The sequence below is a fragment of the Helianthus annuus genome, chromosome 17 (assembly GCF_002127325.2).
Source record: "Helianthus annuus cultivar XRQ/B chromosome 17, HanXRQr2.0-SUNRISE, whole genome shotgun sequence".
Classification (NCBI taxonomy): Eukaryota; Viridiplantae; Streptophyta; class Magnoliopsida; order Asterales; family Asteraceae; genus Helianthus; species Helianthus annuus.
Genome location: NC_035449.2, coordinates 151118440 through 151129888, shown reverse-complemented (window position 1 = coordinate 151129888; position 11449 = coordinate 151118440). Strand labels below are relative to the sequence as shown.

At 40.1% G+C, this 11449-nt stretch overlaps 1 protein-coding gene across 1 annotated transcript; it reads right to left on the bottom strand.

The window, feature by feature from the left end:
* Positions 1-9521: 9521 nt before the first annotated feature.
* Positions 9522-11002, bottom strand: LOC110924982. Its single transcript, XM_022168955.1, has 2 exons — positions 10490-11002; positions 9522-10433 (listed from the first exon to the last, which is right to left on the bottom strand). The coding sequence occupies exons 1-2, from the start codon at positions 11000-11002 to the stop codon at positions 9522-9524; spliced, it is 1425 nt and encodes a 474-aa protein (XP_022024647.1).
* Positions 11003-11449: the final 447 nt, after the last annotated feature.

Below are 11449 nucleotides of genomic sequence, written 5' to 3'. Positions count from 1 at the left end.
ACACTCTATGATGGATGATGGATGATGGTGGTGGATGTGGGAGTTGTGATGGTGGTGGAGTGTGGGTGAAGTGGGAGAGAGGTGGTTTGCCAAGGGATGCCTTTGAAGTGAACTAAGCACCTCTATTTATAGCCTGCACAGAAGCCCAGACACGGCCCCGTGTCCAGTGGGCATGGCCCCGTGTTCATCCACTTTCTCTTTCTTCATTAACTGCAGTTTGTTTGCATTAGTTGACCACGTCCCCGTGTCCGCTGGGCACGGCCCCGTGTGCAGAAGCGTATCTGTACTATAAAGATTTGCTTGGATTCTGCGAATCTTAGCGTTGACCACGGCCGTGTGGAGCTGGGCACGCCCCCGTGTGGAGCTGGGCACGCCCCGTGTTGGGAGATAGAAGCTTCTATGCTTTTGTCTTTTCTGCAGATACTTGGGCACGCCCCCGTGTCCGCTGGGCACGTGGCGTGTTCAGCCTACTGATGTCTTGTTTTTGCTTGGGAAGATGCTGTCGAGGGGTCGGGCATGCCACGTTTATTCCTTTTCTTGTATTTATGTTAGATTTAGCTGTGTTTTTGCTTCTTTTGTTCATTTAAGCTTTTTTATCCCTGAAAAACAAAAGGAAGACAAAAGCACACTTTTTCCAACATTAGTACTAAAAAATGGTTAGTTTTATGCCTATTTGATGTAATTTATATGTTTCATTTTACACACATCAAATACCCCCACACTTGAATCTTTGCTTGTCCTCAAGCAAAACTCTTTTTTAATGTGGCTTACACACCCAAATGGAATGGGTTGAAGAGAAGGTTTTTGGGCTTGTCTTGAGTATCGGGATTCCAAGATCTTTATTAGGTTTTATTTTTATGTTATTTACAATCCTATTCATTATGATTTATTTAAAACATTACATAAGAAAAATTACTTATTTGGGCATAACATGCCTTTCTAAAATTCCATTTATATACAAGTTCACATACCTCACGGGAGATCATTCAACACTCGGCCGAAAATGTATTTTTGTGAAACATTCGAGACCGGCATGGAACTTACTTCTACCATATGCTTGCCAAGCAATCACTCCTTCTCATTTTTAACTATAAACCTTTGTAAATATCAAGAGGACTATGGGGAAGGGTTAGGCTTGGGTTAAAGGTAGGTGTTTTTGGGTTAGTGGTTAGTAGAAAATGGCGAAAGGAGTAAAAAGAGTCGGTTTTCATAAAACTTTTTATTCTTGTGACTTTTTATTCAAACGAAGCATTTTTCAAACAAAGTTTCTTTTGAGGAACTTGTTTGTTGACTGCTAGACTTCATTCATTCATTTTTTTTTATAATGAATGTCACATGAAAACCGAGCTTTGTACTAAAATAAAGGGTTTAAAATGAAAAATGGTTTTTGTGGGTAAAGGGTGTTTGTTTTGTGGGTTTAGAAATGAAAAGGTTTAGGCTCAAAGGGGTTAACTAGGGGGATTTTGGGTAGGTGGTAAAAAAAGAAAAATAATGGTGTTGAAAGAAAAAGGTTAGTCCTAATGCCTCCATCATTTTCTTAATTGGGTTTAAGTTGGTAAGGACCGGGAATGTATCGTCATGGCAAGTTCCAGAGTCGTAAGAAACCAAGCGGCTATTCACACAAGAAACGAAAAATGAGCATTTAGTTTTAAAGATGTGTATTTGTATGCTCAATTAAAGGCTCAAAACTCACTTTTTGTGGGAATGGGTTTTTAATGTGATCAAGTATATATAATCAAATTTTAACTAGATTTGTCATGCCGTTTCATAATTTTCTTATGCTGGTTCTTTTTATCACGACGCTATCGGTTGTAAATTTGTAAAAATATAACCTTTTTAGAACTTGTTATTCTCAATTTAAACCAAGACAAGTAAAAAAAATGAAAACTTTTTGAAAAAATTTGGGGTGTTTAGCGCTTCCAATAGAGTTTTGTGTAAGGCTTTTAATTAGGACTTGTAAAAATTCAAGGTTTTAGCATCCCCCCCCCACACACACACACTTAAATTACACATTGTCCTCAATGTGTCCCAAAAATAAGTTTTTAGGTTGATTGAATGTGTAAAAAGGTGTGTTAAAACAAAATTTTATGTTACTGGGCATCTGGACATGGGCCGTGGTGACCGGGCACGGCCCCGTGTTCAGATTGCCAGCAACAGAAAGTAACAGAAGGCTGGGCACGGGGGCGTGTTCAGTGAGTGATCGATGTCGTAAGGTCGGTCAAAAATATAATTAAAAAGTGTCCTATTCACCTTTTACTAGTAAAGGGCAAGTAGGGTGTCGAATCCACGGGGAATCAGTGGAAAGTGTAAAAGTTCGTTGTTTTAATTATCATCTACTCCTAAACTAATTGCTTTTTGCAGTTTTGAGAATGATGGTGAAAACAAATATAAATTAAAGTTGTGAACAATTATGAGAAAATGACCAATCTCCGGGTTTCCGGTTATGCAGAAAATTGGGTTACTTAGTTACGACTAGTTGGAAATCACATAGACATGACCCGTAAAACTTGTTCTGATAAATAATTAACGGACAATATATTTGATTGCAATGATCCACGATCGAAACCGAAAGATTGATGCAAATGAATAGTAATCCAATTAATTACCAATTTTAGATTTCATAAACATAATAAGTTCAATGATTAAAGATTTAAAACAATGACAACCTAGAATTTAATCTCGGTAGTTGATGAACAAACCAAATAATTGATGAACTCAAATGATTACGATAATAAAATATTGTTTAATCTAAACAAGAATGATAAAAATAACTAACCGAATGGTTAATCAGTTTTCAATCCAAAAAGTCATAAACATATGTAAACCCAATGTTTAAACACAAACCCTATTCCCGGAGACGATCACGGGACGACTAGCTGCTCATGACGTTCGTATGATCTTCAATAGCTTGAGATGAAATTGAGTTCATGATCGATCTTGATGTTGTGCGGAATATCGATGGTGAATGATGATGTCGAGTGATGAAGTTGAAAGCTCCAAAAGTTGTGTAATGGCTGCCTCCCAAAATCGATAATATCGAAGTCCCCCCCCCCAAAAAAATTCTTTTGTGTGCTGCTAATGGTCGATCAAAAAGTGTTCACGGCCCACTTTTTGCATTAAGGCCCAAAATAATAATTTATGGCTGCTAATAATTTTTGATAATGGGCCGCTGCCTATTCGTCATGTAAGGATTGATTTTGAATGATCAGTTTTCTAGAGCCCACATGCATGTGATATGTGGCTAATTAATGTTGTTGCCAATATGTCTTCTCTTTGTGTATGCATGTCCATGAGAGTCCAGAATTGCAGCTGGCCCCACAATTCCCATGTTCATCCAGAAATCCAGCCCACATGTAACGTGAGTTTGGGTTTTGAATGTTCCTTTTTGTGTACATCAAACACCCGCCGTAAGTTGCAAATCAACCCGTAAGCGGCAAGTCATACTTGCTGTTTCTTTTTGTAAACATCACCCGCAAAGCGTAAGTTACGGTTATCGAACCGTAACCCACGACGTGTTTTAACCAGCTCCATTTATTCAGCACATACAACTTTCGCATCAATACAATAATGGCCCTTTCAACTTTAAACTTCCGTATTTCTTCCGATTCCAAGTTGTTATTCGATCCGAAACATACCCGAATGCTTCCGTTGGCCACACTCATCAACCTTACATGTTCCGCTTTATTGTTAAGCTCCGTAACTTCACCGAATAAAGTGATTAACCTATAAAACCATAAACTCTAGTAGTTATCACATTCACGTCATTTAATCACTTGAAACACACTCAAATACGTAATATAACATGCTTTAACACTCGGGTTTCACACTCTCCATCACATCCCCACACTTACCTTTGATTGTCCTCAAGCAAACCAATATGGAACTACTCACAATCGTAACAATACCGCCAAACCCCTTAACCAGTGCAACTGTTTAAGTCCCAAGTCATACCCGTCCCATATACTGACACAATCAAGATTGACAGCCCGATAAGCAATTGATGCAATTTATAAAACTTAAGACTTGTTTATTCAGAACTAACTTGCTTATGATTATGACACATGCTACACGCCCCTCACAATATACTCTCCTCTCGGTTTAACAACTGAACTAGCGTGTAATGTGCTAGTATGTATAACACTCAAAACCGTACATGAAATTCTGTAATCATAGGCTTGTATAACAATTATACCTCCACTGGATCGTATAACATGACACATATCAAAAGGACTTTTGGTTTTGGGCTTAGGCTAAGGGTAGGAAATTTTTTGTTTATATTTATATTTTTCTATGGCGAACAAACAAACGACCAAACCGTGACAACTTTATTTGCAAACATAACATACTAACACATTCGGGTTGGTTTCTACCCAAGACATAAATGATATTTTCAACACTTCTATTTTTTCTTTTTCTATATTTTTTTTCTTTTTTTTCCAATTATTCAAAACTCGTCGTTCACGGTCGGTATCAAACAACTCACATTAGGTGGACAAACGAAAGGGTAAATAGGCTCAACAGGGCTACTAGGGGTAATGGTTCGGTAAACACGAAACAAACACAACGGGTGTATAGGATATCCTAATGCCGTTATCATTTACGTGCACGTATCAAACCACAGTCTCAGCATGTATCAAATCATACAAGTTCTAACACAGAATAACACGTGGCCTGCTCTCATCAAATGAAGTCATAATATAAATCATTCTATCAAAGGCTCAAAATTCTCACCAAAGAAGGGTAAAAGGCTGCGGACAGGTAGCATATGCAATCTAAAGCATGTTACCCCTAAATAGACATCTCTTTTCAATTCTTTTAACTAAAAACACTTGTCGGACCTACTCTCATGAAACTTAAAGGAACGACCATGACAAGGGACTATGTTAGTTTACTACCGGTAAGGAACCCATTAGTGATTGAAACATTCGGTTTTCATATCCACTTAATTCACTTAAGGTGATGAAATTCTCTAAAATTTTAAAAATTTTCAATTTTTTTCGCTTTTCATCGTTTTCAATCACTTTCAACCTCTTTCAAACTCTTATCCCAAACCTTTCCTTCCCGGGTTTCCATATCCCCACACTTGGGCGACATTGTCCCCAATGTACCGTATTTAACAAAAAGAACCCGGGAATACTTACTATCAAACATCATGAGCAACCATTCCTAAAACAACTTGACACAAACACATTCCCTAAACACAAATAGTTTAACACCACCAAAACACAAAAACACACCAAAACAAGAAAAACTAAAATTGTTCAACCAGAGTATGGAATGAGCACGTGGACCTGATCGATAGTTGTTTTCCGCTTCTTTGCCGCAGCCGGTTTAGATGGTGAATCAACAACTTTTTCTTTTCCGGTCGTTTCTGACCCATTCTGCATACACAAACCAACACGCAAACAATGCAAATCAGCTTCATTATATGAAACATAACAAGTGTGCAATATCACCCTTCCCCACACTTGTTTAGCAACATATCCACTGCCATCGTGGAATTCAAAACCAATAATCACCCAATGTTCATTGCGACCGAATTTTCTTTACTTTTATCATGTTTCATACTTGATAAACAACATCAACTAACTATAACTTCCCACCAATCTCAATTAATAGCAGCACAATTCAATATTTATCATAAACTCAAAGATAAACCACAATAACATGCTTTACAATATTAGTTTTGCATATAGAGATTCATGTGTTCTTCATATGTCATCCAAACAACCACTTACCTTCAACACACTAGCACAATAATGAATAAAAACGTACCTTTTATGTTTAGATATGCTAGAATATACTTCAGATTCAACACATTGCACTCCAAAACGAAAAACCCCAAATTTGGAAATTAGGGTTCGTCACCCAATAGTCTGATTACTCGCAAACGGATGCGAATCGGAACAGAAGAAGGTTAGAATCGTGTTCCTTGTGAAAAATCACTCGAAATAGGCTCTTGAACGGCTTGATTTGATGAAGATTCGAGAGAGTTGGAGTATGATTAGGAGTTGAAGAACTTGAAAGTAAGAGATGATGATGATCGGTGAGGTGTGGTTGTACGAGGAATTGTCTGACCTAATGTTGATGTTTGTGTGTTGTATGCGTGACGGGTTATTATGGATGGGTCGGGTTGGGTTTTAAGGTAACACATGGGTTAATGGGGTGGGTCACGTGTGGTTTGGTTGGTGGGTAAAGCTACTTATTTAACGTGTAGCTGGCACAGAAACCAACGCATGGTTTCTATTCTCCCAATGCAGCCATGTGCCAAATATCAGCGCAATACAGAAGATAACTTCAATCAACGTAAGGTGGCATTTGTGCTAGCGCAAGCTGGCGGCCCGTTTATTTATTCAGCGTTTTTTATGACTTACTCTAATTATAAAAATCACTTGATTTTACATGGTTTGAATCTGTACCACATAATTTCTACTCTTCGGTTTACTCGCCTGCTCCACCCCTCGTAAAAAAAACGTGTCGTCCGCGACACCTAATTTAATCAGAACAACATACCTGGGGGGTTCCAACTTCCCCACACTTGAGTAATTGTATCCGTGGAGAACGTTACCAAATTAGAATCTGCAGAAATCACATACAAACCCACACCAACCAAGCAAACAGTATACACTAATCTACATCCTCGGGCTGCCTCCCGAGAGCGCTAAGTTTACATCCTCGGGCTGCCTCCCGAGAGCGCTAAGTTTAAGAGTCTTCAGCCAGACTTCATTCCCGAACATGATTATTCCGCATCATGGACCAAAGTGCTTAACATGAAGCACTCCGACTGTTTATCCGGTCCGTTGATATCATTTGCATCCAAATACGGTTTCAACATATGCCCGTTCACGACTTGCCTCAAATGGTCATCAAAGTCTTCAATTTCTATGTCTCCATAGTTTCCGATCCACGTGATCAAATACGGACCCATCCATTTGCTTTTCAGCTTACCTAAATAGTTTCAGTCTAGAATTGAATAACCATACCTTCTGTCCTACCTCAAACTTCTGTAGCCTTAACTTTGCATCGTGCACCCTCTTCGTCTTGTCCTTATACGCCATTGCACTCTTATATGCTTCATCCCTCGATTCTTCAAGCTCTCCCAACGACAACTTCCTCGCTTTACCTGCACTTTCATAATCCATGTTAACTTCTTTTACGGCCCATAACGCACGATGAGCAAGCTCAGCAGGTAAATGACATCCTTTTCCATAGACCAATCGATGTGGCGTGGTTCCAATGGGCGTTTTATATGCCGTACGACACGCCCACAAAGCATCATCCAACTTAGTGGACCAATCCTTGCGGTCGGGTCGCACGGTTTTTTGTAAAATCTCTTTTATTTGCCTGTTGGAAACCTCAACCTGCCCACTCGTTTGTGGGTGATACGGTGTAGCAATTCGGTGGTCTATACCATAACGTTTAAGCAATTTTCCAAAATGAAAGTTTTTGAAATGTGATCCCCCATCACTTATGATCAGACAAGGGATCCCAAATCACGAAAATATGTTTATTTGGACAAATTTGCAAACAACTTTATGGTCGTTCGTCTTGGTGGCAATCGCTTCTATCCATTTTGAAACATAGTCCACGGCCACCAAGATATAGTAATTTCCTAACGAATTAGGGAATGGGCCCATGAAGTCGATTCCCCAAACGTCAAAAATATCAACCACCAGGATCGGCTGCATGGGCATCTCATTCCACTTTGAGATACTCCCTAATTGTTGACATCTAACACAATTCTTTGCAAATTCAGCTGCATCCTTGAAAATTGTAGGCCAATATAGCCCACACGCAAGCACTTTATGCCCGGTTTTCTGTCCGCTGAAATGTCCACCACACGCCGATGCGTGCAACAACTCCAACACACACTTTATCTCCTATTCCAGAATGCAACGTCGGATTATCTAATCAGCTCCAACTTTAAAAAGATCCGACTCGTCCCAAATGTACGTCTTCGCTTGAGCTATGAACTGTTGCTTCTTCTTTTTGGGCCAAAACTCCAGAATATCACCAGTAACAACAAAGTTAGCGAAATTAGCAAACCACGGTTTAGTTGAAACAGATAATATACGTTCATCAGGAAACGATTCATTGATTTCAACATCTGGTGCATCTATCTCATGCAGCACCCGTGATAGATGGTCTGCTACAACGTTTTCACTACCCTTCTTATCGCGAATTTCAAGGTCAAATTCCTGCAATAACAAAATCCATCGAATTAACCTTGGTTTAGCGTCCTTCTTTTCCATGAGGTACCTGACAGCACTATGATCAGAATAGATAACAACTTTGCTACCCCACAAATAGGACCTAAACTTATCCAATGCATAAACAACCGCAAGCAACTCTTTCTCAGTAGTGGTGTAATTTAACTGAGCATCAGAAAGAGTTTTGCTTGCATAATAAATAGCCACAGGTTTCTTGTCAACCCGTTGTCCTAGCACTGCCCCCACCGCATAGTCGCTTGCATCACACATGATTTCAAAAGGGAGCGACCAATCCGGTGATTGTAAAATGGGGGCTTCAATCAACTGTTGTTTTAAATTGTTAAAAGCTTTTAAACACTTCTCATCAAACACAAAGGGAACATCTTTTAACAAAAGGTTGCATAGCGGTTTTGTGATAACAGAAAATCCTTTAATGAACCGTCTATAAAAACCAGCGTGTCCTAGAAAGGAACGGACGCCCTTAACATTAGTAGGAGGCGGTAAAGTAGAAATAACCTGAATTTTCGCGTGATCTACCTCAATTCCCCTACTTGAAATCACGTGTCCCAACACGATCCCCTCTTGAACCATAAAATGGCTCTTTTCCCAGCTTAAAACTAAGTTAGACTCGACACATCTTTTTAGCACCTTTGTTAATTGATCTAAACACAAATCAAAAGACGTACCGAAAATGGAGAAATCATCCATAAAGATCTCGATAGAATCCCCGACCATATCTGAGAAGATACTCATCATGCACCTTTGAAAGGTGGCCGGGGCGTTACATAATCCAAATGGCATTCGCCTAAATGCGAAGGTGCCAAAAGGACACATAAACGTGGTTTTCTGTTGATCCTCTGGATGTATCGCAACCTGGTTATATCCTGAATAACCGTCTAATAAACAATAAAACTTCTGACATGCGAGTTTCTCTACGATTTGGTCTATGAAAGGCAAGGGGAAATGGTCCTTTGAAGTTGGAGCATTCAACTTCCGGTAGTCAATGCAAATCCGCCACCCGGTTACCGGCCGAGTGGCAATCTGTTCGCCATCTTCACCTTTGACAACTTGTATCCCTGCCTTCTTTGGTACCGTTTGAGTTGGGCTGACCCACATGCTATCAGAAATAGGATATATTATACCTGCATCCAGCCACTTTAGTACCTCTTTCTTCACCACTTCCCGCATATTCGGGTTCAGACGTCTTTGAGCATCCCTCACCGGCTTTGCATCTTCTTCGGTGATGATCCGGTGCATCACTATAGATGGACTAATCCCCTTTAAATCTGCAATCGTCCATCCAATTCTGCCTTATACTCCATTAACACCCCAATCAATGCCTTTTCTTGAGCTTTTGTCAAATTTGATGCAATGATCACCGGAAGGGTGATATTGTCTCCCACGAAGGCGTACTTGAGGTGTTTCGGCAGTTCTTTTAGCTCCACTTATGGAGGTGATTCCAATGATGACTTCAGATGCGTATCGATGTGCTCGGGTAGACTTTCCACTTGATGAGTCCAAGTGGGTCTCATCACCTCTAATTGCCATCACCTCTAATTCCTTTTCAGCTTCATTCAAACATTCCGACAATTCAGCCTGTTCCCTGTCATAAATAACACACGTCTCTGTTGTGTTTACCCCATTTTCATGATGATGACACTCATCAATGATGTCCGCCATGAAGCATTCATCACTAACCAGAGAATCAGATGCACGGGAAAACACGTTTAATTGGACTTTCCTATTACCAAAGGTCATGTCAACTGTTCCATTTCTGCAATCAATTAAAGCGTTGGCAGTTGCTAAAAATGGTCTACCGAGTATAACATTAGGTTGTTTGGTTTTATCATTGGAGACATAGTCTAAAACCAAGAAGTCAACTGGGTAGTAAAAGTCCTCTACTTTGACAATGACATCACACACGATTCCCCGGGGTAGTTTCAAAGTCAAGTCGGCCAACACTAATGTGGTGTCGGCTTTCTGTAACGGTCCGAAATCGTATTGATCGTAAAGACTCCCCGGGATAATACTCATACTCGCTCCCAGATCCAGCAGTGCCCGGATCATTTTAAAGTCACCCACTTGAATGGGTATTAACGGAGCATCTGGATCTCGGAGTTTAGGAGGGATGGCACCCGACAAAACGGCACTAACATTTTCGGTTAAATCGATTTTCTTTGGAAATTTGTTTCCCGCTTTTGGGTGCACATGTCTTTCAAATACCTAGCGTAAGCCGGGACCTGTTTTATCGCATCTAACAACTGAATATTGATTTTTACTTGCTTAAAAACTTCCCACATCTCTTCCTGTTGTGGGCCTCTTTTAGTACTTTTAGTTCCCGGTTCTACCAAAGCATGAGGAAACGGGTTGGTTTTAACTCCCGCACCCTTTTCCGTAGCCTTGGTTGATGCGTTTTCTATTACCTTATCATTAGTTTCTTGAGAAGTCGTTTTATTAGCTTTCGTAGGGCTTACAGGTTCAGGCTCATGTTCCTCTTCCTCATTTTCATCCCACTCCTCCACCACACCATCAACAAATTGTGGTGGAGTGCCAACCTTATTATCATACACTTTACCAGAATGAAGTACACTTACCTGGTTTACACGTGCATTCTTGGTAGCTGAACTACTGCTTTGATGTTGCGGGTTGACCGTGGTGGTACTTGGCAATTTTCCGAGGTCTCTTCTCAACTGGGCTATATCCTCTGCTAATTGCCTCAATTGCTTCTGCATTGCTGCAGAACTCTTATCTCTCACCTCATTATCCTTCTGAATATCTTTCAAGAACGACATGATTGCATCCAGCTTCAAATCACTCGAGTCGCCTCCACCACCTGAGAATTACTTTGCTGGTTACCTTGATTCCTCCAACTTCCTTAATAATTTCCTTGATAATTGCTTGGATTTTGCTGTTGGTTATTGGCTTGAGGCCCTTGATTATATTGGCCCTGATTCTGGTAACCTCCTTTTTGGTAATTTCCTTGCCGATTCTGATACTGTTGACCTCCTTGGTTAGGTACCTGAAAATTGGGGTTCAACTGATTAGCAGAATTACCATAACTAAAATTGGGGTGGTTTCGCAAACCTGGATGATATGTGTTCGATTTCATATCATATTGCTTTCGTTCACCATACAATTGATTCACTTCATCAGTCTGACCACCCAACACAACACATTCTCCGACTTGATGCCCTAACTCTCCACACTTAGTACATATCGCAAACGTATTGGTGGTTTTA

Bases quoted from the DNA above. Each gene is read 5' to 3' on its own strand.
- LOC110924982 (XM_022168955.1), bottom strand. From the start codon at position 11,002: ATGTCGTTCTTGAAAGATATTCAGAAGGATAATGAGGTGAGAGATAAG. The intron at 10,434-10,489 runs GTAAAAATCAAT...GGCTTACGCTAG, and splicing joins TGTGGGAAGTTTTTAAGCAA to GTATTTGAAAGACATGTGCA.